Below are 23,637 nucleotides of genomic sequence, written 5' to 3'. Positions count from 1 at the left end.
TTCAAGTGTCAGGAACTTCAGTGGTGGGAAAGCAGAAGAAATGGGGTATAAGTCAGAGAAATAGAAACACTTTTTGATGTTGGTATTTCCCTCTGAAAAAAGCTGGGCTTTCTTTAATGAGTGAAATAATGTAAGCATTATCGCATGAAACTTTGATTTATATGTGTGTATATTGGCTTGCGATGTAAACAAAGTGGTGATGGTGTTCACTGTGGGTTCTTATGGAGAAAGTTTGGAAGGATCACTTTTAGGGTATGCATATCCAAATTTGTTACTACAGAGAAAGGATGTTCATGTTTGGGAGGGGGGTGAGAGGACTGTCTTTCACCGGCTGTCACTTGCAGAGTTTTTTTTTTTTGGGTTTTTCGAGACGGTTTCTCTGTGGCTTTAGAGCCTGTCCTGGAACTCACTCTTGTAGACCAGGCTGGTCTCGAACTCACAGAGATCCGTCTGCCTCTGCTTCCCGAGTGTTGGAATTAAAGGCGTGCGCCACAACCGCCCGGCTCCACTTGCAGAGTTTGTGCCTGTGTGGGGGATCCTGTAAAGTGAAATTTGAGAGAAGCAAATACTGGGAGAAGGGTGCCATTATCACTAGGAGAACTTCATCTCCCAGCATTCATGTCTTCTTGGCCGGAAGTGGGGCGGTTCCCTGAGGGATAAAAAGGTACAAAATGAGGCAGTATGGTGGCCGAGAGTTCTAATCCCTTCTTCCTCTACTTTCTTGGTCCCGCCCAGCCTACACTTCCCGGGAGTCAGTGCGCACTTTTCCGCTGTACGTCTCGGGCTCTGGATCGCCCCACCACTCCCCTGGTTGGGGGGGGAAGCTATCTATTGCGCCTGCGCCAATCCGTGGTTTACTGGGAACTGAAGTTCCGGAGGATCTTATACTCCCCTTTCCGCTGCCCCTGCGCAGACTACAAATCCCTTGGTGCGCCGCGCGGCGGAGCCGGAGGGGAGGGGGAGAAGGGAGGGAGGCGAGAGGAGGAGGAGGAGGGAGCAGGCGGCCGGCGGTGCGGGGGGAGGGGGCCCGGTCCGGGAGTGCGGGAGGCAGTGGTAGAGGGAGGTGGCGGTAGCGGACTGAAGTCTCAACCGCGCCAAGGCGGACACTTCGGTGGAGCGAGGCAGTAGGAACAGGGAGCACTCAAGGCAGCACCGGGAATCCCGGCTTAGAGGAGGGGGTCGCCGGACCGGGTGGAGGGGAGGGGGCGATGCTGGAAGCCATGGCGGAGCCCAGTCCCGAAGGTAAGCGCTCTATAGGCACAGAGGGCAGGGAGAGGGTGAGAATTCATTTGGCAAAGTTGGAGGTCGAGCCCCGGCACCCAGCGGGGGAGTGCGGGAAAAGGAGTCGGGGGCCTGGCTCTTGAGGTGGGAGAGCGACGAGTTGAGGGAGCTTGGAGAAAGAGAAGTGGGAGACTGGGTCGAGATAGTTAGACATCAGGCACGGTGTGGATGGCTGTGGTGGGGTGTCCGGGGATAGGCGCTGGCAGCCTAGCTTCGGGGGCTGGAGGCTGAAGAGGCCTCGGACTGGTTAGCGCTCCGAAGCAGGGAGGCTGGGGGAATCCGGTTGCCGGAGAGTAGTTGAGAGAGCTCCGCGAGGGTTGAGTGAGGGGCCCGGTAGTTGGCCGAGGTGGGGGAGTTTGTGACGGTGGCGCTTGAGCGCCTAGTAGTTGCCGCCAGAGATAGGCTGGTGATTGTTAGAGGGGTGGGCAGGTAGTTATGGGGAGCAGAGAGGGTCTGGGTATTGTCTCCGGTAGAGCCCGGTACTCCGGGGTAGTTGTGGGGCCAGATAACTGGGAAGCGAGCCTAGCCCGGTACTTGTAGGGGCGGCGGGGCGAGGTGTGGGGGGGTTAAGACCGGCAACTTGCGCGGTGGGGGGGGGTTGGTCGGCTAGGGCAGGAGCTTGCGAGTTGTGGAGCGTCTTAGGGGGCAGCGGCGGCTTGGGGGGCTGCTGTGGAGTGCCTGGATGGGGACCGGGGGCTAGAGTTTGGGGCCCGGCCTAGGGACTCGCTGAGTACGGGGGCGGGAGGGGGGCGGCCGGAGAAGCTCGGAACTGGGCCCGGGGGCCCGGCGGGGAGCCCGAAGAGCTCGAGACGGGGAGGGGCCAAAGCCCCGGATGGGGGCGGAGGGACAGCGAAATTGTGGGGAGCGCGGCGGTGGGGGGGCAGGTGGGGCTGAGTCCGGGCTGCAGCTCTCTGCCCGTCCCGGACGCGAAGTAGTGTTGGGAGTGTGTGCCCGCGCGTGTTTTGGGTGGGGGTAAGGGGCGCGCCCGGCCTCGTGTTCGAGTAGAAGGGGCCGGAGGGCGGGGAGCAGTTAAGCGTGGTCATCCTGGCCCCTGGGGCGAGCGGCCGGCCGGCGTGCAGGGCCCAGGGCAGTGGAGCGCGGCCGGGTAGGAACTCCGGGCTCCGGGCGGGCGCGTGTGAAGGACGGGGGCGGGCGGTGGCCTGGTCTCGCCCCGGGAGCGGTATGGCGGGGTGGGGCGCCAAGAGAGCCGAGTTGACTGGAGAGGCTGGGAGGGGGCGGGGCGCTGGGCCTCTGGTTGGGGGAAGGGGAGCGCTATAGCGAGGTCGGTGAGGGCGCCGCGCCCAGGCTCCGCCCCTTGGGGCGGAAGGGGGAGCAGGGGCGGGTCCGGCACAGCTGGGGGCTGGCTGGCTTGGCCTGGCGATCTAACAGTCAGTCGGTGGGATTAGGTTGAGACCGCCGAGGTTTAGGTGGAGGATTTCGGTCTCTTTCCTAGTGCCTTGACTCAGCTTTTATTGATTTCACAGATCCACCTCCGACTCTTAAGCCAGAGACTCAGGTGAGCTGTCCCGTACTTTTGACTAGTGACTGCTTGACAATTTGGGGGCTGAGATTTTGGGAATGGCCCTATAACATTCGTGCCTGGCTTCCATTTGATCCATGTTTCCTGTCTTTTAGCCACCGGAGAAACGGCGGAGAACAATTGAGGATTTCAACAAATTCTGCAGTTTTGTCTTGGCTTACGCGGGTTACATCCCTCCTAGTAAAGAGGTAGGAAATGGAAAAGTGGCTGACTTGAATCAGAGTGAGCTACTTTATAGGAAGATCCTGCTGTAATAATATGTAAGACTGAGAAAATTGGAAGCTTTTAGGGCTGTGGTGAGAAAGCTAGGGTGGAGGGGTGGAGCCGTGGCAATAGCTGGCTTCAACATCACTTATAAAAGTTTGGAGCATTGGTCATGATTTTTTTCAGTGGTCTTTTGTGTTGTTGTTAATGGAAAGTTCCCGGTAAGTTGGAAGGAGGAAGGTATACGAGCAAATGAGATAGAGAACCTGTCTAAGGGTTACGGATCCGGCTCCAGGCAGGAGCCCTGGGGAGATACTGCTGAAGACTGGGGTGAAGGTTTGGGGTAGGGACATGTCTAGTTCCTGGTTTTCCTGCTGGCTATGTGGCAGGGCTGAGCTGTCACTAGACTCCTGCTGATCCTGGTCTCTTCCTCCTTCTAAGGAAAGCGATTGGCCAGCTTCTGGCTCTAGCTCTCCATTGCGAGGCGAGAGTGCAGCGGACAGTGATGGCTGGGACTCGGCCCCCTCGGACCTTCGGACTATCCAGACTTTTGTTAAGAAAGCAAAGTCATCCAAGAGGAGGGCAGCTCAAGCGGGTCCTACCCAGCCAGGACCCCCAAGGTCCACTTTCTCTCGTCTGCAGGCCCCTGACAGCGCCACTCTGCTGGAGAAGATGAAGCTCAAGGACTCTCTGTTTGATCTGGATGGGCCCAAAGTGGCATCTCCACTGTCTCCCACATCCCTGACACATACCTCCCGGTCCCCTGCTGCTCTCACCCCGGTGCCACTTTCCCAGGGGGACCTTTCTCAGCCTCGAAAGAAGGACCGAAAGAACAGAAAGCTGGGACCAGGCGGTGGGGCTGGCTTTGGGGTGCTTCGGAGGCCTCGACCGGCTCCTGGGGATGGGGAAAAACGGTCTCGAATCAAGAAGAGCAAGAAGCGGAAGTTGAAAAAGGCAGATCGTGGGGATAGACTCCCACCTCCTGGCCCTCCTAGGGCACCTCCCAGTGATACAGACTCTGAAGAGGAAGAGGAGGAGGAAGAGGAGGAGGATGAAGAAGAGATGACAGCAGTGGTGGGTGGTGAAGTCCCAGTCCCTGTGCTCCCAGCTCCCCCTGAAGCCCCCAGGCCCCCTGTTACAGTGCACCCTGAAGGTGCTCCCCCTACTGACAGTGAAGGCAAGGAGGTGGGCAGCACAGAAACAAGCCAAGATGGAGATGCCAGCTCCAGTGAAGGCGAGATGCGGGTCATGGATGAGGACATCATGGTGGAATCAGGTGAGAACGTTTAAAACTGCCCAGGGTGGGGAGCAGGGATGATGGGTTTGGGGGACATGATGAGCTGAGCCTTAAAGCCAAACACTAAACAAACTTTGTTTTTCTAGGTGATGACTCGTGGGATCTGATCACATGTTACTGCAGAAAGCCCTTTGCTGGGCGGCCTATGATTGAGTGCAGCCTGTGTGGGACATGGATCCACCTCTCCTGCGCCAAGATTAAAAAGACCAACGTTCCTGACTTCTTTTATTGCCAGAAATGCAAGGAACTTCGGCCAGAGGCCCGGCGGTTAGGGGCTCTTCCCAAATCGGGAGAACCCTGACATCACTCTTTGAGGCTGGAACTTTGACATTACTTGGGAACTGAGCCTCAGAGTCTTCAGCCTCTTCAAGGCTGGAATTCCCGAGGAAGACTTATTTGAGTGTCTTCTCTGTCCTTCCTGCTCCATGAACTTGAATTAGACCCATTACAGTTGGGTCAGGGGAGGCTGGGTTTATAGACAAAATCCGTCCGGTGAACCTGCCACCCTTTACACGTTCAGGGCCGGGCTCAAGACTGGGCTGTAACGGGATAGTTGTCTATAAGCTGTAGTGTAAATACAGCACTCCCTCATGGTTTCCTCTCTCCCACTCCCGTTCTTTCTTCCACACCGGTTGTATTTTTAATTTTTGGACTCCCATGTTTGAGCATGGTGGTTGTTCAAAGGCGGAGTACCATACCTGGTGGAGTGGGGGAGGAAAGCAAAAGGTGTCAATTATCACTAGCCTCGTTTTTAATAATATTGGCTGGCTGCTGTACAAACAGCCAGCGTGTTGTAAATAAAGCAGAGTGGGCTCTTGTGTTTTACAATCCTCGTTGTCCTGTTTGGGCAGGGGGGTCTTGGGAAAACCTGGCAGTTGTCTTACTGGAGTTGGGGCTGAAACCCACCCTTAGGGTCCAGGACTGTAATCGCACAATTTGGGAGATGGAGACAAGATTTAGGGGCTAAGGCTGGCTTAACTACATGAAGTTAAAGCCCCACATCATCCTCCCTCACCCAAAGTCAAATCTTGGACTAGCTCCCAGTTTTTCTCAAGCCAGAAGCCACCCTAGGGGACCAAGTTGGTTTGCAATTCTCGCTTTACCGATAATCCGCCCCCTCATCCCCCATAGTTGCGCCTGAGGTGCTTTGAGCTCTGGGCTTGGGATGGGTAAAGCCAAGTGGGAGCCCCTCGTCAGCATTCTAGGAGCTGAAGCCGGGTTGGCCATAGTACTTGGTGTGGGGCGGGGTGCACGCTTGGGGGCGGAGACATTTAGGGCCGAAGACCGTTGCTCAAGGCAGCGATCACGTGAGGGTCTAGGAGGAGCTTATAGTAACGTGACACAAGGAAATCACGTGAAGGATGGTTGGCTGCGCAAAGTGGGCGGGCTTGTGTCACGTGGCATGGGGAGAGGTGGGCGGGGACCTCGACAGTGTTCGCGACGTTGGTGGCGGTGGTGCTGCTGGTGGTGGACATCGGCTTTGAGGTCCCGAGCTTTGGGTCTTGCTCTACGGCTCTAAGCTATCACCCCGCTGCTCCACGCCGTCCTCTTTGGGCGCGTCTCTCACACTGGCCCTGCCCTGTCGGCGCTAGCACGTCAGTTTGCGGGTGTGCGCAGGCGCGGCGGGGGCGCCTAGTCCCGTTGGGTGGGCGGCTGAGCCCGGGAGCGCGCGAGCGAGACCATGGCGGGCAGCGGCGCGGGGGGCGGTGGTGTAGGCGAGACGAAGGTGATTTACCATCTGGATGAGGAAGAGACTCCCTACCTGGTGAAGATTCCTGTCCCGGCAGAGCGCATCACCCTCGGCGATTTCAAGAGCGTTTTGCAGCGGCCCGCGGGCGCTAAGTACTTTTTCAAGTCTATGGATCAGGATTTTGGGTAAGCGCGAGGCCTAGACTGGGAAGGACGATGGGTGTGCTGGAATGGATTGGACGATATTGAGGGGGATAGGTCTGCCTTGGAATTTTTCTGGCCTGTAGTGGAACCTAGCATATTGTGCTATGCTAGGGTAGATCGCCCATCCCAAGACGGACAAGGTTGAACACAGAGAGCTTGAGAAGAACGGACTAGACTATAGTAAACCAAAGGCAAGGAAATTTGGTTGGAATAATGGGGCACACTGGTTTGTTTGACCATTCTCTCCACTTGATTTTAGCCAAAAGGCTAAGAGGCGATGCTTGAAGATAGTCTAGGATGTGCTGATTTCAGATTCATTTATCTTTTGGTAGTTTGGTGTGTTCTCAGACGTCTGCACGAGAATTATATAGGAATATTCTGTAGCTTTTTGTTTATTTGCTCGTTTTGATTTGTTCTTTTGTTATGAGACAGGGCCTTATTCTTTGTATCCTAGGCTGATTTCGAGCTAATAGAGTTCCTGCTTCAGCCTTGAGAGCTCGAATTAACAGGTGTGAGCCAATATGCTGGGCATGCCGAGTCATTATGTAGATTGGGCTATCGTTAGACAATTTAGGCTATCCTGGCTTATTAATTAGGTCCCGTAGTATTATTATTTTGGGACGGTGTAATCTGTAATAATGAAGAGAGGTCTCTATATCTTAGGCTATTTAGAAGTAGATTTCTCTGGCAAAGTTTGCACCATTATGGACTCTACTGGGGTCTTCTTATTTTCTCTTAGGGCTTGACCTTCCTCCCTTACCCCCGTCCCCTGATTGGGGCAGGGGAGGAAATTGGAGGTTTGTTTTTTTTTTTTTTTTTTTTTTTTTTTAAGATATTTTATGTGTATGGGTGTTTTGTATGGGTGCTTATTTGTACCACAAGCATGCAGTGCCCACAGAAACCAGAAGATGGCATAGGGTCTCTTGGAACTGGAGTTATATTTGTGAGCCACTATGTAGGTGTTGGGAATTGCACTCCAGTCCTTTGGAAGAGCAGTCAGTGCTCTTAACTGCTTAGACAGGATTTCGTTCTGTCACTAAAACTACCTAGAACTCACAATGTAAAACAGGCCCACCTTGAACCTGTAGCGGCCTTTGCTCTACTTCTGTATCCTGAGTTCTAGGACCAGAGATGTGCGGCACTATACCTGGCCTAGACCTGGGTTTATTGTTACAAAGCGGGGAGATAGGTACAAATAGGCTGGTGGTGCCAGTCCAGACAGCTGTATGCATGGAGACCCTGGGGCTTTGGTAGAATAGATTGGGTTCTGGAGTAATTTGGGACATCTTGGGTGATTCTGGGCTGGATGAGGATGCTAAGGCAGCCTTTTACTTTGTCGCTCTTGGGACTGAACCTTCTGTGTGTCCTTGGGCTCAGGGTTGGAAGGTAGAGTGCATTAGGGTCAGATACCCTGAGTTGGCATCAGCAATGATAACAGGGTACAGGGAGGAAAAGGTTATCTATGGCCTGGCTTGGGGAGAGACTCCCTTGCCTGTGAAGTCTTTGGTTGGAGCATATTCCCCATCAACTGGAATGGAACAAACTGGACTCTTGCTAAAGATTGTTCGACATGGGCAAAGTGATACTGTCTAGGGGGTTGTCTTGGATTTAAGTCAAGGTTCTTCATTTTGCATTATAATTTCAGACAATTTATTTAGCTTTTGTGCTTTGATTTCTTCATCTGTGGATTGATGATAATCATAGTGTAAAATGCTTAATTTAGGTGCACAGCACATGGTAAATTCATTTAGTACTGAGGCTAACTAGTTCGTAGACTAGATTATAGTGATACGAAATTGCCTGCCTTGCAGGAGACTGGGCCCTGCTGAGGTTCGGGTTATCTTGGGAAGAGTTGTACACACTGAGCAGACCAGTGGGGACTGGGCTCTGTCATCTTGACAGCGGGTATATGAGACATATACATAATATACCCAAGGCCCCAGAGCGTATTAGGCTAGGGTTAATCGGCCAAGAGGTTTCATTATCTTTAATTTTTAGACCGTTTTGTTTACTTTTATATATATGAATGTTTTGCCCGCACGCATGTGTGTGTGTGTGTGTGTGCACCATGTGCATGCCTGGTGCCTGTGAACATTAGAAAAGACGGTCAGATCTCGGAACTGGAGTTACGGAGCTACTATGTGGGTGCTGGGAACCAAACCTGGGTCTTCTGCAAGAGCCAACTGAGCCAGCTCTCCAGCCCCCGGACAAGAAGTTGTAGTTTGAAGGTGAGGGTGTGTGTCTGTGAAAGCAGGCCTCATGTCTCATACTTTGTCACCGTTTACTTGCTAATGCTTACTAAGTGTCGAGGCTGGTGCTGCACACCCAGGGCACATGTTGAATGAATGGGTGCTAATGATTTCTTGTGGGTATTGAGAAGGAACAAGTCTAGTCCGCTGCAGGAACCTGTGGGAGGCTGGCCTTCAAGGCTGGGCTTCAGGGTTTTTCAGGCTGAGCAGATTGCTTAATGAGATGAGGCAGCCGGGAAATGGGAAGCCTAGCTTCCCCTCTCTGTGGGAGCTTTCCTAGTGTGGAGTATTATGGTTGCATGAAGGGTGTTTTTACCCAGCAAAGGCCACACATCTGGACAGTCTCTGGATGTGAATTAGAGAGAATTGCACAGCAGAGAATTACACAGGGACCAGAGCATTTTATGGGACAGATGTGTAGAATGGAGATAAGGTTAGCAAAGCTCCTAAGTTAGATATTTGGAGCACTGGAGGACTGTCCCAGAAGGCCTATGGAGTGGTACTTCGAGGTTTGGATCAAATGGGAAGAAGTCTTTGGAGGAGCATTGGATCTCTAAGGATGAGCTGGGGCTGAGGGTGGAGTAAGATCAGGAAAGTGGCTGGAGTTTATTTACATGTGAAAATAAATAATTTCATTGTAGAAGCATAGGAGCCAGGCCCCATGGTAGTGGGTGACAGTCATGGTGACGCCTGTAGTCCCAGGAGGCAGAGGCAGGCAGGTCTCTGTGAGTTTGAGGCCAATCTGCACCCTGATTTATATAGTGAATTCCAGGCCATCCTAGGGTACAAAATGAGGACCCCCCGCCCCCTTCCCCCCCAAAAAAGGCAGAGGATTGGGTCTGGAGAGATGGCTTGGTCCTCTTTTAGAGGACCTGAGTTCAGTTTCTAGCACCCAAATAGTAGCTCAGACTACCAGTGAGTCCAGCTCTGGGGGCCTAATGCCGTCTCTGTCCTCTGCAGGTGCCCTCACACACTCACGTCAGTGACAGTCATTCACACGGACATGCGCATTAAAAAACATACAGGGTGCTAGCCAGAGTCAACATGCTTGGATAGAATGGAGATTGGGAGAGACTTGGAATGAGATTTGGGGGGTACTTGTCTCTCTCTCTCTCTCTCTCTCTCTCTCTCTATATATATATATATATATATATATATATATATATATATATATATATATATGTTGTTTGTGCTCTCAGTTTTCAAGACAGGGTTTTTCTGTAGCCCTGGCTGCCCTGGAATTCACTGTGTAGACCAGGCTGGCCTTGGATCTGCCTACTCTGCCTCCCAAGTGCTGCTGCTTGCTGCTACTGCTTCTGGATTTTTATTTGTTTTGTTTTGTTGGAGACAGGGTCTCTCTATGTAACCCTGGCTGGCTTCAAGTTCCTTGAGCCCCTCCTACCTCTGCCTCCCACGTGTTAGAGTTGAAGGTGTGAGCACCACACCTGGCATCTTCCTGACCGCTCCTCTCTCCACAGGGTGGTGAAGGAAGAGATTTCAGATGACAATGCGCGCCTCCCATGCTTCAATGGAAGGGTTGTCTCCTGGGTAAGTGGAGGCATTACCACGCTGCTTCCAACCTCAGTCTTCCTACAGCCTCCCCCTCTGTCCAGTCATGGGGGCCCTGGCTGCCCACGTCTCTCCTCGTAGAAGTAGTGGACATTCCTCAGCCTTCTCTTTCTATAGCCTCCCATACTGGTTACTTCTTTTCTGGGTTGTTCTCCCAGGCTTCTGAGACCTTGGCCTCTTTCTGCCCATTTCCCGTAGTCTTGCCACTTAAACAGCTACCCAGTAGAGCCATGTCTTCTTGCCCCCTTTAGCTAGTGTCATCAGATAACCCCCAGCCTGAGATGGCTCCCCCAGCCCATGAGTCTCGGACAGAACTGGTCCCTCCACCTCCGCCATTACCTCCTTTGCCTCCAGAAAGGACCAGTGGCATTGGGGACTCAAGGCCGCCATCCTTCCAGTGAGTCCTTTACATTCTTGAGTCCAGGGGAGGGAAGTGAAGATGGCCTCCAGCCCACGCCCTTGAAGAGGGGAGGCTGAGGATTCGGTGCTCTGCCCTGCTGATGTTGTTTGGAAACTGTCTCTACCTATGTAGCCCTAATGTATCCAGCAGCCATGAAAATCTAGAGCCTGAGACAGAAACTGAGTCTGTTGTGTCGCTGAGACGAGAACGACCTCGAAGGAGAGACAGCAGTGAGCATGGCGGTGAGGGGACAGCCCTGGAGGCAGGGTAGACGGGGACCTGGGAGGGGAGGCAAACCTCAGCACGAGGAGTAGGAGGCCTGGTCCTGAAGTTCTCATTTATACATAGCTGGTGGCCACAGGCCCAGTGGCACCTCAAGGCTGGAGCGCCACCTGGCTGGGTACGAGAGTTCCTCTACTCTCATGACCAGTGAGCTGGAGAGCACCAGCCTAGGAGACTCCGATGAGGATGACACCATGAGCAGGTGTGTTTCACATGTCTCTGTCTCTGCCCAGAGCTTCCTCCATCACCCTCCCTCCCCATCCCTGCCCCTGCTCCCCGCTCCGTCCCGTTAGTCTTGTTATTCCATGTGGCCCCCTGACCACTTCCACCTCCGCATGCCCTGCTTCTCAACTGTATCAGATTCAGCAGCTCCACCGAGCAGAGCAGTGCCTCCCGCCTCCTCAAGCGCCACCGAAGGCGGAGGAAGCAGCGGCCACCACGCATGGAAAGGGTGAGGGTTCTTTTGGGAGAAGCGGGCCTTAGTTTAGCTGGTCCTTTGACAAGAGGCTTAGGGCTCGTCTCTGTTGATGAAGAGCGTTCACCTCTTCCTTGTCTTCCGTCACAGACCTCATCCTTCAGCAGTGTCACCGACTCCACAATGTCCCTCAACATCATCACAGTCACACTCAACATGGGTATGGAAGGTCCCCATGAGAGGAGGGGAGGAGAGGGTCTCCAGGGTTTCTGGACCTTAGTCCCCTCATGTGGGCTCCCTCCACAGAGAAGTACAACTTCCTGGGCATCTCCATTGTGGGCCAGAGTAATGAGCGGGGTGATGGAGGCATCTACATTGGCTCCATCATGAAGGGGGGCGCTGTGGCTGCTGATGGCCGTATCGAGCCTGGAGACATGCTTTTGCAGGTATGCTGACCGATTGGCTGTGGGCTTGGGAAAGGCTGTCACTCTCCCACGCTGCCTCTGAGCCGCCGCTCCTCCCTTCCAGGTGAATGACATGAACTTTGAGAACATGAGCAATGACGATGCCGTGCGGGTGCTGAGGGATATTGTGCACAAGCCAGGGTGAGTCTGTGGGTGCTGAGGGATATTATGTACAAACCAGGGTGAGTCTGTGGGTGCCGGTCCTCTGTGCATAAACCAGGGTGAGCCCGTGTGGGTGCCGGTCCTTAGGCCTTTTGTTTTAAAGCCCTTTCACCTTTGTTTTGCAATTTAAAAAAGAAATGAGGCCAGGCATAGTGACACACACTTTTAATTATAGCACCTTTGAGACAGAGACAGGTGGCTCTCTGGTTATGAAGCCAGCCTGGTATACATAGGAAGTTCCAGACCAGCCAGGTACGTCTACATAGTGAGACCCTGTCTCAAAAACAAAAACAAAAACAAAAAACAACAACAAAAAAAAAACAACCAAAAACAAAATAACAAATCGAAGTGGCTGTACATGTCTCTCCAGCCTAAATCATGAACCAAATGTGAGTACCTCAGAAAGCCCACCCACTGCACATCCCTTCCCACGCCACCCTTCTCACTATGGTAATTACTCTTGACTTCTTTGGTCAAGAAAACTGTTGATGGTTTTCCCCCCATGCCCGAATCCTGGAACACGATGGTTCAGTGTTACCTGTGTCACGCTTCCTGTGAATGAATTGTACAGTGTGTACTCCCTGTTTCAATCAGCAGTGTGATTTTAACTCACCATATTGGTGAGTCATCCTCACTGTGGAACCCCCACTCTCACTTGCTCCAGCCAGGTTCTCTGTGTCTTAATCCTTGTATCGGGCCTTGGGCCTCTTGAGGTCTTTCCCCTCTACTTGCTTGACTGGCCTTCTCTTTCCCACAGCCCCATCGTGCTGACCGTGGCCAAGTGTTGGGATCCCTCTCCCCAGGCTTACTTCACCCTCCCCCGAAGTAAGTGATGCTCAGGTGGGGGTCTGAAGTTAAAGAGATCTGGGGAGCCTGGAATACATAGTGAGTTCCAGGCCGGCCTGGGCTACAGAATGAAATCCTGCCTCGAACAATCAAGAACAAAAAGAAATTAGAAGGGCCAGAAGATGAGGCTGGGCTTCCAAATTACAGAGAATGGGTTCAGGAGGGCCAAGGGAGGGGTGCAACAGGATTCTTAATGGAGTATACGGGGCTTGTTTTCTAGGACTGAGTAGTGATAATCTTGGTGATTATTTTTGTTCCAGATGAGCCCATCCAGCCAATTGATCCTGCTGCCTGGGTGTCGCACTCCGCTGCATTGACTGGCACCTTCCCTGCTTACCCAGGCTCTTCGTCTATGAGCACTATCACATCCGGCTCCTCCCTGCCTGATGGTGAGTCTTGAGCCCCTCCCCACCTCCCTGTTTGAGGGGACCTTTCTCAGTTCTCTGTTGTCTCCTGTTAGGCTGTGAAAGCCGGGGTCTCTCCATCCACATGGACATGGCCTCTGTGACCAAGGCCATGGCAGCCCCAGAGTCTGGGCTAGAAGTCCGGGACCGCATGTGGCTCAAGATCACCATCCCAAATGCCTTTCTAGGTATTCCCAGGCCCTGAGCAAGGTGGCATGGAAAGGGGAGGAAGAGGCCAAGGCTGGGAGCAGCACGAGGGGAGGGTAGACGTTGAGAGGAGAATCTGACTTCTCCCACTGTGGCTGATCTCAGGCTCAGATGTGGTAGACTGGCTGTACCATCATGTGGAAGGTTTTCCTGAGCGCCGGGAGGCCAGAAAGTATGCCAGCGGGCTGTTGAAGGCTGGACTCATCCGACATACTGTCAACAAGATAACTTTTTCTGAGCAGTGCTATTATGTCTTCGGAGACCTCAGTGGTGGCTGTGAGAGTTGTAAGTCACCTGCCCTGATGTGGGACAGCAGGTTGTCCTGCCTTGTTCTTCAGTCCAGCCCTAAACCTGGTCCAGAAACTAGCCAGGGCCCCCAGGGTATTAAGGTACCGTGTATCGGCACTTGGCCTTGTGGTGGCCAACCATGGGGCTGATGGGTATCCGTATACTGCTGAACAAACCAGGTACCAGTTGCAGAGCAGTATTCCCGAGGGGAAGAATGCCTTCCGAGTCACACAGAAGTATATTGGGTTAGTGATGGTGACCCTGGCTGTGTCTCTGCCCTCATAGTAGCATTGTTTCCTGTTTCCAGGCCATCATGAGCTCTGTGCCCTTCGCATTGTGAGTGGCTCTGGAGAAATGGTTGCCGGTTTCTGTCTGCTCCCAGAAATCCTAGCCTCTTAAAACAGGGACCTCTCTTCCTTTTTGTTCCAGACCTAGTTAACCTGTCTCTGAATGACAATGATGGCTCCAGTGGGGCTTCAGACCAGGATACCCTGGCTCCTCTTCCTGGAGCTACCCCCTGGCCCCTGCTGCCTACTTTCTCCTACCAGTATCCAGCCCCACACCCCTACAGCCCACAGCCTCCACCCTACCACGAGCTTTCATCTTATACTTATGGTGGAGGCAGTGCCAGCAGCCAGCACAGTGAAGGTAAGTCACCCTCACATACCAGTACAGCTAGTAGAGGGGACTCGGAGGAGAGGCAAGAGCAGGGGCTGGGGGAATCTAGAGGGCTCTGTGCTGAGCTTCACTTACCCCGTTCCCTCCCCCCTTCCAACCAACAGGGAGCCGGAGCAGTGGGTCAACAAGAAGTGATGGGGGGGCCGGGCGCACAGGGAGGCCTGAGGAGCGGGCCCCTGAGTCCAAGTCTGGCAGTGGCAGTGAGTCCGAGCTGTCCAGCCGTGGAGGCAGCCTTCGGCGGGGTGGGGAGCCTGGTGGGACTGGTGATGGGGCCCCCCCACCATCCAGGGGCTCAACAGGTGGTACTCCTAATCTCCGAGCCCTCCCAGGGCTCCATCCCTATGGCCCTCCCCCTGGCATGGCCCTCCCCTATAATCCCATGATGGTTGTCATGATGCCCCCACCCCCTCCCCCTGTCTCTACTGCAGTGCAGCCCCCTGGTGCTCCTCCAGTCAGAGACCTGGGCTCTGTGCCCCCAGAACTGACAGCTAGCCGTCAGAGCTTCCACATGGCCATGGGCAACCCCAGTGAATTTTTTGTAGATGTTATGTAGGGCCCACCTTGAGACCACATTGGGTCTGTGCCCTTGGCCTGTCAAATTTCAGTTTGGTGCTCCTTGTAGTGCCTGGGTTCATCCTGGTGCTTTGTACCTACCACAAGGTTTTTGCCACTGTGACTCTCACCAGCAGTGCCTGGTCCTTCCCCTTCCTCGGGGGTAATTAGGACCTTTGGTTATTTGTAGCTTTATTTTTTATAAGCCTTTTTGGGGGTTAAAATAGACTTTCTTATATTTTGGGGAGTATTTTTTTTATAGACATTTCTTTTATATGAAGAATCCCTTCATATGAAATTTCCTGGGTCCCTACTAACCCCAGAATATGACCACCACCTCCAATTGCCTAGTTAACTGTCACCTGAAGGGTGGGTGGTGGTTAGTGGTACCCTGGGAAGAGGAAGTGGGGCTGGGTACCCTAGACAGCAGTCCAAGAAAGCTGGTGGTGTACTTGGGGACTGTGTAGCTGCCTTTGTTACTCTATTTATTTTAGTCACTTGTATAAAATACAAAATAAAGCAATAGAGGCCAATTCCCAAAGCCTCTGGCTCCTTTCTTTGGGAAGCAGGCAGTGCAGAAGAGGAACCCGAGGGAGACACAAGGAGGGACCAGTCAGGTCCAGCAGCAGAGGGTGGCTTGCTAGAAAGTTGGGAGGGAAGCAGGCTGTGGAGAGGAGGGATCGGTGAGATGCAGCAGCTGAGGGTGGTGGCTTATTAGAAAGTTTATTGTTCTTAAGGCCGTAAGTACGCCAGAGGACACACAGAAGTTGGCCCCGTGTTTGGCATAAGAGAAGGCACATAACTTAAGTGGTAGGTCCTGACGGGGAGGAGTCAGATCCGAAGTGGGTTGCTGGTGACCACGCCACCACTCTCCACCATAGCCTTGGAGATGCTTTTGAAGTTACGGAAGAGCTGCTGCTGAGGGCTGGATTGCAGGTTAGCCATATTTTCTCGGATCCGTGCTGCAGCCTGGGGAGAGGGAAGGAGAGGGTCAGGCCTCTGTCTCAATTCCCCAACTGTGCCGGGTAGTTCCAAGGCTCACCTCAAAACACCAGCTGTCACAGAGCATTTTCTCATGCTGTGCTTCGGGGTGGCCCTCACTCAGGGATCTCGAGGCTCTGTAAGGAAACAGGAGGTTAAGATAATCCTGATGGTGCTGGCCCAGCTACTCTGAGGCTCAAAGCTCCCAAGCTTCCCGCTCTGCCCTCTTACCTGGAGAGAACTACCACCATGGCATAGAGGTCAATGGCCCCATCTGCCAGCCGGTGCAGCAGGAACTGTTCGTCTGTCAGGTAGATGAGGGTGGGGGTTAGTAATGGGAGGGAGAGAGGGAAGGAGGGAGGGAATTGGCAGGAGGTAAGGGGGTTGCAGAGCTCACTTACTGACAATTGCTTTTTTGTGCTTTATCAGCTTGGCCTCCACTACAGTGGCAAATTCCTCCAGAGCCTGTACTGTCTGCAGAGACAAGAGTCACAGCTCAGAAAAAGCAGGCAGCCCCTTACTGCAGGTTCTGCTCTAAGGGCCACTCACCAGTTCGCCACTGCGACTTAACTCAGGGTGGACAACCCCTGACAGACTCAAACCACTGCCAATTCCTGTCCGCCTGGAGAAAAATGGAAGAGTGAGTGAGTGGCTGGTTAGTTGGTGTATACCATATTGTCTTCCCCTGACCCTGTGCCCTGGCTCACCGCCTCAGCTGTTTGCCCGCTTCTCCTATCAGGAGGCCAACATTCCCAAGAGGGTTCTTTAGGGCATTGCCCAGCCCAGAGAGTTCCTTTCCTTTGTCCTGTCGGGGAGGAAGGTCCCAAGGTCAGGACTCAGTGTCTTTCATGCTTCCCCTCCCTTACTCTCCCTTCTTACCATACAGCCCTGCAGAGCCACAAACAGTCGAAGAATGTCATTTGTCCCTTCAAAGATCCGGAAGATTCGAATATCTCGGAGCACACGTTCTACTCCAGGTTCCTAGTGCAGGGGAAGATATATAAACCTCTGTCCACTCGGTAGGATGACCGTGCTGAGGAGTACTCCATAACGTCATGAAGCCCATGCCCCCGGTTATCTGGATGCACACTCCGTACCTTCATGAAGCCCATGCCCCCCATTATCTGGATGCACTCATCCGTCACTTTCCAGGCTGCCTCCTAGGGACACAGAACCAGAGGAGTTTGGTTTTGGAGCCGAACTCCTGAACTGAACTCTGCCCTTCCATCATGCCCTGGTCCTCACCGAGCCAAAGATTTTGCTGATGGCGGCCTCTATCTGGAAGTCTGTGAATCCCTGGTCCATGTTGGCACTCAGCATGTAAGCCATGGACTGAGGGGGCGTGGTTGGAGCGTGGGGAAGAAAACAGGAAAGGGCTGCATCAGGCAGGATGGTTCACACTCCAGTCTGCAAGACCAGCTCCGCTCTGCTCCCCCACAGTCCTCGCATTCACTTTCTCTAACCCCTGGTCAGGTCAGACACATCCAGTAGGTGGTCCTCTGGGTTGGTGAACCCAGCTCCAGGCCTCAGATTTTTAAAGGGATGGGCTAGAATTAGTCTCTGGGAAAGCGTCCAGGAAGCACTTAGCCGAGCAGCATCACTCCTTCAGAAGCTGAACTGACTATGCCTCCTCGCATCCCCTAGGGCATTGGTGTAAAGCTGGAGACCCACTGCCCCAGGTGCTGCTGGGGGTTGTAGTCTGACCCAACTGTGAAGAAAGCCATAGGGCTCCAGGGGGAGGGGGACAGGAAGCCCTTACCTCAGTCACATACTGCAGAATTGCCATCCGAGCCAGCTTCTCCTGGATCATCCCATAGTTGTGAATTTTGTCCCCAAACTGGGTACGGTTAGTAGCATGATCAACCTGAAAGGCATGTGTACCCCACTCATGGTTGTGCAGTCTCCACTGGGGTGGGGACTGGAACCTTAACTTAGATCTGGGTGAGTGAGTGTGTGTTGCTCTGACAGAGGGAGTGCCTACAAGATAGCAGGGGCTCATGCACAGTGATTCCTTTAGGCTAGCTAGGGACAGAGACAGGGCTTACAGGGCTTACCGCTTTGGCAATGATGGCCTTCATGGTGCCTGCTAGGGTTGCAGCCATCCCAAATCTTCCATTGTTGAGGATATTCACAGCAACCTTGAAGCCACCTCCCACCTCTCCTAGCACGTTCTCTGCTGGCACCTTCACTCCATCAAAGTACACTTCTGCTGTGTTGGATGCTTTGATACCCATCTTCTTTTCAGGGAGCCCACTGAAAAGGCAGGGCAGGAAAGTTGAGGTGTGAATAGGTTGCCTTATGATCCGGGAGGAACTCCCCAGGATGTAGAGAGGATACAGGGTACTGCCTATGTGTCCTAGGGTTACGGAGGTCTGGCTATGTCCTGTTACCCTGTGTACCCCCAAGGAAACAAACTGCCCACTTCCTTTGGCTCCTGTACATGCCCCAGTGTGACCTGTAACAACCATTTGCTTTTTAGAGCCCAACACTGTCCCCTTGATTCTAACTTCCCCACGCTCACTCACTGGGTAACACCTCCAAAGCTTCTTTCCACCACAAAAGCTGTGATCTTCTCTTTCACGGCCCCTGTGGCTGCATCTTTAATCGGTGTCTTGGCAAAGACAGTGAAAACATCCGCGATGCCCCCATTACTGTGGAAAAGGAGGCGATCAGTAAGTGGTATGGCTCAGAGCAGCGAGGTCAGGAGATTGGGCTGAAGGGATGAAGAGAAATGGAAGATTGCCTGATCCAAATCTTGGTTCCATTGAGAGTATAATATTTCCCACAGGGGCTGGGTACAGCTGAGGTTCGAATGGAGGCTGCATCCGACCCACTCGAGGGCTCAGTTAGGCAGAAAGCAGCCACAGCTTCCCCTGTTGGGGAGGAACAGGTTTACCTGAAATCCTGCTGACCATCAAAGTTGTGTCCCTCCCATACTATCCCCAGGCAGTTCCTTGTGACACCACAAGCCACTCACACTTCTTACCCCTAGGCCTCCTAAGGTTGCCTTACCAGATGCCACTTTGGGGAGGTATTTTTCTTTCTGGGCCTTTGTGCCAAAGAGCAAGATGCCTTTGAAACCGATGCTCTGATGAGCTCCCAGGGTAACGCTAACACCAAGGTCATACATGCCCACGATCTCTGCCAAACGAGCATACTGGAGGGGAAGAGGGTGTCGGATGGTAACGAGCTACACTGAACTGGGCCTCAACAGGAGAGTAGAGGCAGTGGGGCAGTGCAGCGGCTGGCCTGGGTCATCTCTAGGGTGAGCATGTCAGAGTAAAGTGGGACCCTAAAAGGCCTGGGGAGGACTGGTGGTGTAAGCTCAGTGGTAGAGTGCTCACCTAGCATGCACCACCCTTTCCTGAGGAAACAAGAGCAGGGACACCAAAGGGCCTAGATCTTGTTTCCTGAGACAGTCTCACTATGTAGCCCTGGCCAGCCTGGCCCTAGACTCAAGAGGTACTCTTGCCTCTGCCTGCAGCGTGCTGGGATTAAAGGCATGCACTGCTATGCCCAACTGCCCCTGGCCTTGGTGGGAATATTGCCCACTACCCTGTTGCCACACAGTCCCTAAAGACTTAGGTTCAGGGTTAGGACCTTGGTCCTAGTGGGCTGCAAATAGATGGTGTTTTCAGGGGAAGGATGTCCGCATAGCTGAGAAACAGCAGGCAGACAGGCATCCCTGGCTGTGCGTGGCCCTGGTGGTGAGGAAGCTGACTGGGCTGTTAGTTAACAAGGGGGGAGAGTCCTCTTACCTGGGTATTGCTGAGGCCCAAACCACCCAGCTCACTGGGTACTTGCAGACCAAATGCCCCCAGTTCCTTGAGACCCTGCAAAGTCTTCTCTTCCACCTGCTCCAAGGAGTCATTCTTGGCAGGGTCATTCACTTCCTGGGCAAGGAATAGGACCCCACATTCAGAGGCTCCTTTAAGTTTAACATCTGCCTATCCCGAGAGGGGCGTGCCCCATTCATTGCTTACCTCAAAGAACCGGCCCACTGGTCCCACCAGCTCTTTGAGAAACTGTGTCTGTTCTTCATTGAGCACTGCAGAGTGGGAAAGCAAACAGGCCAGTCAGGTAGGGAGGCTGCCCTGCCTACACTGCCTCTGACTACCCTTTGCTTACCAGATGGGTATGGGAACACCTGATCGGTGGTGAGCTGGCCTTTGAAGATTCCCACTGCAAAGGACTTGGATTCCTGGGCAGGGAAGAAACGTTTCAGGGGGCTGGTTGGGGTGGGTCTACTCCTGGCTTATAGGGGTCAATCCAATTTCCGGGTCACTTACTGCCTTGGCTGGTTTTTCTCTGGTGGAAGCATCGGAGGAGAGGGTTCCTGGCTTGTCCAGAACCGCCTGGGGAAAGAGAAGGAAGAGCAGTTAAAAGGCTCGAGATGGGTGTGCCGCGGGGAACACCGGGAAGCGCTGGCTCTGGGAACTGTGCGATCAAGTGTCTTTTCCCCTACTTTCTCACTAGGGCACCCTGGCTTGCCCTTTCCCCTACTTTCGGTGCCAGAGTTTTCACCAGCCAGGTGACTGGGATGAAGACAGAGACCCCTGTTGGTCGCAGGCTAGTGAAAGCATACAACTCCCACTTCTATGCCCTTTTCCTTCATCCGTCACTTACCTGAGCGGCTTCACTGGCATAAAGTCGCTGGGCAGAAGTGGGCCGGTGCTGTCCCAGAAGCGAACTGTAAGGAGTCGAGGTTCAGTCCTGCCCTGGTTTCCAGACCCGCTGTCCCCCTGCCATATACAGACCTTCGGGTTCCCAGCCGCAGCAGCTGCCGCCCCACACTCGGGCTCATCCAAGCCGACTGCATCTCCAAGCTGCCCCAGAAGCCTTGACCGCTGACCTCTCCTTACGTCCAGCCTGGCTAAAGATTAAGTCTGGGCCCTGACTCATGCTCCATAATGCACTGCGCTGGGGGCGTGGTCTTTCCGGCCCCGATGTATGGTGGGAGCTGAAGTTCTGGCGTGCACCTGGTCCTTGTATTCTGAGTGACCTAGAGTAAAAGATCTTCCAGGGATCCGTTTTCTTAAACTCTTTAGTGCCTCAGGTCTGAACTAAAGTCTAGTCTGCTAAAAAGGACTGAGATAAGATGGGCGGAAGGGGGAGGAGTTTAAGTGACTACAGCCAGGGGGATGGAGGTAGACGGGAGGGAGGACTTCTTAGAGGGAGAGAAAAAGGATGGAAGGTGTATGTCAGGTGCAGAGGCATGGATTGTTTGGAAAATGTCTCCAACAAATAAAGAGGGGGATGGGGTAGCAGATGCAAGCTGGGGTGTGCTCTAAGCAAATTCTGAGATCTAGGAGGTTTCACCACTTCAAAACCTCTAAAAGCACAAAGCGCACAGTAGAAGCCTCTGGTCTCTTTCATGGACTCCCGGAGAGGTGCAGCCAGGAGGATCACCGTGAATTTGAAGCCTCAGAGACTTTTGTTTGTTTTTTTAAGTAAAAACTCCAAATAACAAGAAACTTATACTCCTTTAAAAAAAAGGATTTTAATTACGTGTCTCTGTGTGTTTGTTGTGTTTGTATATAGGTATGTACACATGAGCGTAGTGTCTGTAGAGGCCAGAGGCAATGGGTCCTCTGGAGCTGGAGTTACAGGCAGTTGTGAGTCTCCTACATGGGTGCTGGGAACATAGCTCAGGTCCTCTGGAAGAACAATGTGCCTGCCTACCTTCCTTTCTTTCTTCTTTCCTTCTTTTTTTCCTTCCTTTCTTTTTCCAAGACAAGGTTTTTCTGTGAAGTCCTGGCTATCCTTGAACTCATTCTGAAGATTAGGCTAGCCTCGAACTCACAGAGATCCACCTGCCTCTGCCAAGTGCTGAGATTAAAGGTGGATGCCACTACCACCTGGCACATTTCTTTATAATTTTTAAAAGACTTATTGTATTATTTTAAACTTGATGTATATGAGTACTTTGCCAGCATGTATATATACACATGACATGTCTCCCTGATGCCTACAGAGGTCAGAAGAGGACAATGGATTTTCTGCAACTGGAGTTACAGATAGTTGTGTGCCACCATGTGTGTGGGTGCTAGAAACTGAACCCAGGTCCTCTGCAAGAGCAACAAACGTTCTTTGTTTGCTTTGCTTTTCTGTTTTTCCGGACAGGGTTTTCCTGTGTGATAGTCCTGGCTGTCCTGGAACTCATTTTGTAGACCAGACTGGCCTTGAACTCACTGAGATCTGTCTGCCTCTGCTTCACCAAGTGCTGGGACTATATGTGTGCCGCCACCACCTGGCTCAGCAACTAATGCTCTTAATTGCTGAGCCATCACTCTCCTAAGCCTCAGTTAAAAGTGTATTTGTTTATGTGAGTGCACTCTCACAAGCACTCGTCGGTTGTTTATGTGTGTGTGCTCTCACAAGCACTCCAAAGGTTGTTTATATGTGTGTGTGCTCACACAAGCACTAGTCGGTTGTTTATGTGTGTGTGTGCTCTCACAAATACTAGTCAGTTGTTTATGTGTGTGTGCTCTCACAAGCACTAGTCGGTTGTTTATGTGTGTGTGTGTGTGCTCTCACAAATACTAGTCAGTTGTTTATGTGTGTGTGCTCACACAAGCACAACTCACAAGACAGCTTTTAATGTCACTTCTCTCCACCTTTCTGTGGGTCTCTGATGTCAGGCTTGGCAGCAAGTCCCTTTTCCCAGTGAGCCATGTCACTGACCCTTGTATACCCCTCTTTTCATACTTCTCACTGTGGTCAGGCCTGGGACGAGAAAGAGCTGGGCTCAATTTAACTCTTTTGTAATGCTGGAACTGCCTTAGAGAAATCCCTCTTTCCCACTTTTCAGGAGAGTAGCTAAATTATACTAGCTTTTGGGGTGCACACTATGTGCTGCAAAGTGGCACCTGGGGTCCCGTGGCAGAATGACACCAAGGTCTGCTTGCCTACTTTAGGAGCTGCAACTGCTTAGGGAAAATCTGGTTGGATTAGGGAGATTAAAGCAAGAGAAGAGAGAGATGTCCCAGAGACCAAGAGGTGAAAAACGGGTCTTTGGAGGGGAGATCTGGATCTGTGATGGGGGCCCGGGTCTCACTATGGGGTCTGGAGTGAGAGGACCAAGGCTGGGGACTCCTTAGATGACTACGTGTGTAAGTGGCTTGGCCTCAATCCTTTGTCACTCGCCTCTCACCAGCTCCCAGGTCAGCCCTCTGGCTCTTGGCACCCCCACTATTGCGGTGGGCACCTCCTCTCCTTACAGTGCTGCACAGTGACCTCTTCCAGGCCTTGCTGGGTGAGTAATTCCAGGGTTCTGAGGGGTCATGGTGGAAAGGGCTGGCCTGGGCCTCTGAGGGCAAGTGTCCCAGGTTCTGGACGGGATAGAAGCCTGCAGGACACCTGGTCCAAGCTGTAGCTTCTGTAGAGTCGTCCCTCTGTGCCCCCCATGTCAGCATCCATCAGCCTAACTAGAGGAGCTTGTCTTGCCAAACAGAAGCCATGGGTAGCAGGGGTGGCCAGAGAGGCCTGGGATGTGGGAGGTGACTTAGTTCTATTCCTGTAACAGACATTCTGGACTATTATGAGGCTTCCATCTCTGAGGGCCAGGTAAGGGGGTGAAGGTGGGTGCCTGGCTTCCTGACTGAGCAGGAAGGAACACACAGATTCCTTACTAAAATATTAAACTGAGACTTATGGCCTTGGCAACAAAACCCTGAGTACTGCCTGAGGGACTGGGGCTACTGGGAGTGCTCTTTCTGCTGTCAACCAGCCCTGTACCCCTTTCTCCTTCTCCCCTTTGTTGGATTGCCCTAGTTTCAGCACCAGAGAGTCCAGGCCATAATTACTTTTCAGACTTCCTGTGACTCCTAGGGGAGAACTAGGCCCGCAGGATTCCCTGCTGCCAGCCCCTCCCTCAGACCCTACCCCATGTTGTGGCCTCCCTCCAGGGATGCTCCCATCCCAGC

General features: G+C 52.9%; 3 protein-coding genes across 6 annotated transcripts; 2 read left to right on the top strand and 1 right to left on the bottom strand.

Moving 5' to 3' along the window:
* Positions 1-1,029: 1,029 nt before the first annotated feature.
* Positions 1,030-5,150, top strand: Phf23 (PHD finger protein 23). Of its 3 annotated transcripts, none has more exons than XM_038326831.1 (5): positions 1,030-1,242; positions 2,766-2,797; positions 2,917-3,009; positions 3,668-4,301; positions 4,409-5,150. In XM_038326831.1, the coding sequence occupies exons 1-5, from the start codon at positions 1,209-1,211 to the stop codon at positions 4,621-4,623; spliced, it is 1,008 nt and encodes a 335-aa protein (XP_038182759.1). In that variant the 5' UTR covers positions 1,030-1,208; the 3' UTR covers positions 4,624-5,150. The 3 variants fall into 3 exon arrangements, with proteins under 3 accessions (XP_038182759.1, XP_038182758.1, XP_038182760.1); XM_038326830.1 differs by having other exon boundaries at positions 3,467-4,301; XM_038326832.1 differs by lacking the exon at positions 1,030-1,242 and adding an exon at positions 2,203-2,386.
* Positions 5,151-5,770: 620 nt separating this feature from the next.
* Positions 5,771-15,264, top strand: Dvl2 (dishevelled segment polarity protein 2). 2 transcript variants are annotated; one of them, XM_038324811.2, is made up of 15 exons: positions 5,771-6,197; positions 9,943-10,012; positions 10,285-10,430; positions 10,566-10,663; positions 10,782-10,917; positions 11,076-11,166; positions 11,281-11,350; positions 11,437-11,576; positions 11,659-11,735; positions 12,514-12,581; positions 12,863-12,991; positions 13,063-13,194; positions 13,319-13,498; positions 13,931-14,149; positions 14,284-15,264. In XM_038324811.2, the coding sequence occupies exons 1-15, from the start codon at positions 6,004-6,006 to the stop codon at positions 14,730-14,732; spliced, it is 2,199 nt and encodes a 732-aa protein (XP_038180739.1). In that variant the 5' UTR covers positions 5,771-6,003; the 3' UTR covers positions 14,733-15,264. The 2 variants fall into 2 exon arrangements, with proteins under 2 accessions (XP_038180739.1, XP_038180738.1); XM_038324810.2 differs by having other exon boundaries at positions 10,566-10,675.
* Positions 15,265-15,435: 171 nt separating this feature from the next.
* On the bottom strand, positions 15,436-20,629 carry Acadvl (acyl-CoA dehydrogenase very long chain). Its single transcript, XM_038324814.2, has 20 exons — positions 20,470-20,629; positions 20,339-20,402; positions 20,002-20,067; positions 19,841-19,913; positions 19,696-19,760; positions 19,471-19,605; positions 18,725-18,869; positions 18,456-18,585; positions 18,238-18,363; positions 17,767-17,965; positions 17,472-17,576; positions 16,958-17,044; positions 16,810-16,872; positions 16,592-16,693; positions 16,420-16,517; positions 16,262-16,334; positions 16,114-16,186; positions 15,944-16,016; positions 15,774-15,849; positions 15,436-15,700 (listed from the first exon to the last, which is right to left on the bottom strand). Exons 1-20 carry the CDS (start codon positions 20,529-20,531, stop codon positions 15,563-15,565), a joined length of 1,953 nt encoding a protein of 650 aa, XP_038180742.1. The 5' UTR covers positions 20,532-20,629; the 3' UTR covers positions 15,436-15,562.
* Between the last annotated feature and the right edge of the window lie 3,008 nt (positions 20,630-23,637).

This window comes from Arvicola amphibius, chromosome 4 (assembly GCF_903992535.2).
Source record: "Arvicola amphibius chromosome 4, mArvAmp1.2, whole genome shotgun sequence".
Classification (NCBI taxonomy): Eukaryota; Metazoa; Chordata; class Mammalia; order Rodentia; family Cricetidae; genus Arvicola; species Arvicola amphibius.
The sequence above is the reverse complement of the archived record's forward strand: the minus strand, read 5'-3'. Positions and strand labels throughout refer to the sequence as shown.

Excerpts from the sequence above, each read along its gene's own strand:
- Phf23 (XM_038326830.1), top strand. The coding sequence starts at position 1,209 with ATGCTGGAAGCCATGGCGGAGCCCAGTCCCGAAG. Across the intron at positions 1,243-2,765 it reads GGCGGAGCCCAGTCCCGAAG|ATCCACCTCCGACTCTTAAG; the intron begins GTAAGCGCTCTA and ends TTGATTTCACAG. Across the intron at positions 4,302-4,408 it reads GGACATCATGGTGGAATCAG|GTGATGACTCGTGGGATCTG; the intron begins GTGAGAACGTTT and ends TTGTTTTTCTAG.
- Dvl2 (XM_038324810.2), top strand. The coding sequence starts at position 6,004 with ATGGCGGGCAGCGGCGCGGGGGGCGGTGGTGTAGGCGAGACGAAGGTG. Across the intron at positions 10,676-10,781 it reads AGACAGCAGTGAGCATGGCG|CTGGTGGCCACAGGCCCAGT; the intron begins GTGAGGGGACAG and ends ATTTATACATAG. Across the intron at positions 12,992-13,062 it reads CGGCTCCTCCCTGCCTGATG|GCTGTGAAAGCCGGGGTCTC; the intron begins GTGAGTCTTGAG and ends GTCTCCTGTTAG.
- Acadvl (XM_038324814.2), bottom strand. The coding sequence starts at position 20,531 with ATGCAGTCGGCTTGGATGAGCCCGAGTGTGGGGCGGCAGCTGCTGCGG. Across the intron at positions 16,518-16,591 it reads TGGCTCTGCAGGGCTGTATG|GACAAAGGAAAGGAACTCTC; the intron begins GTAAGAAGGGAG and ends CCTCCCCGACAG. Across the intron at positions 15,850-15,943 it reads ATGGTGGTAGTTCTCTCCAG|AGCCTCGAGATCCCTGAGTG; the intron begins GTAAGAGGGCAG and ends GTTTCCTTACAG.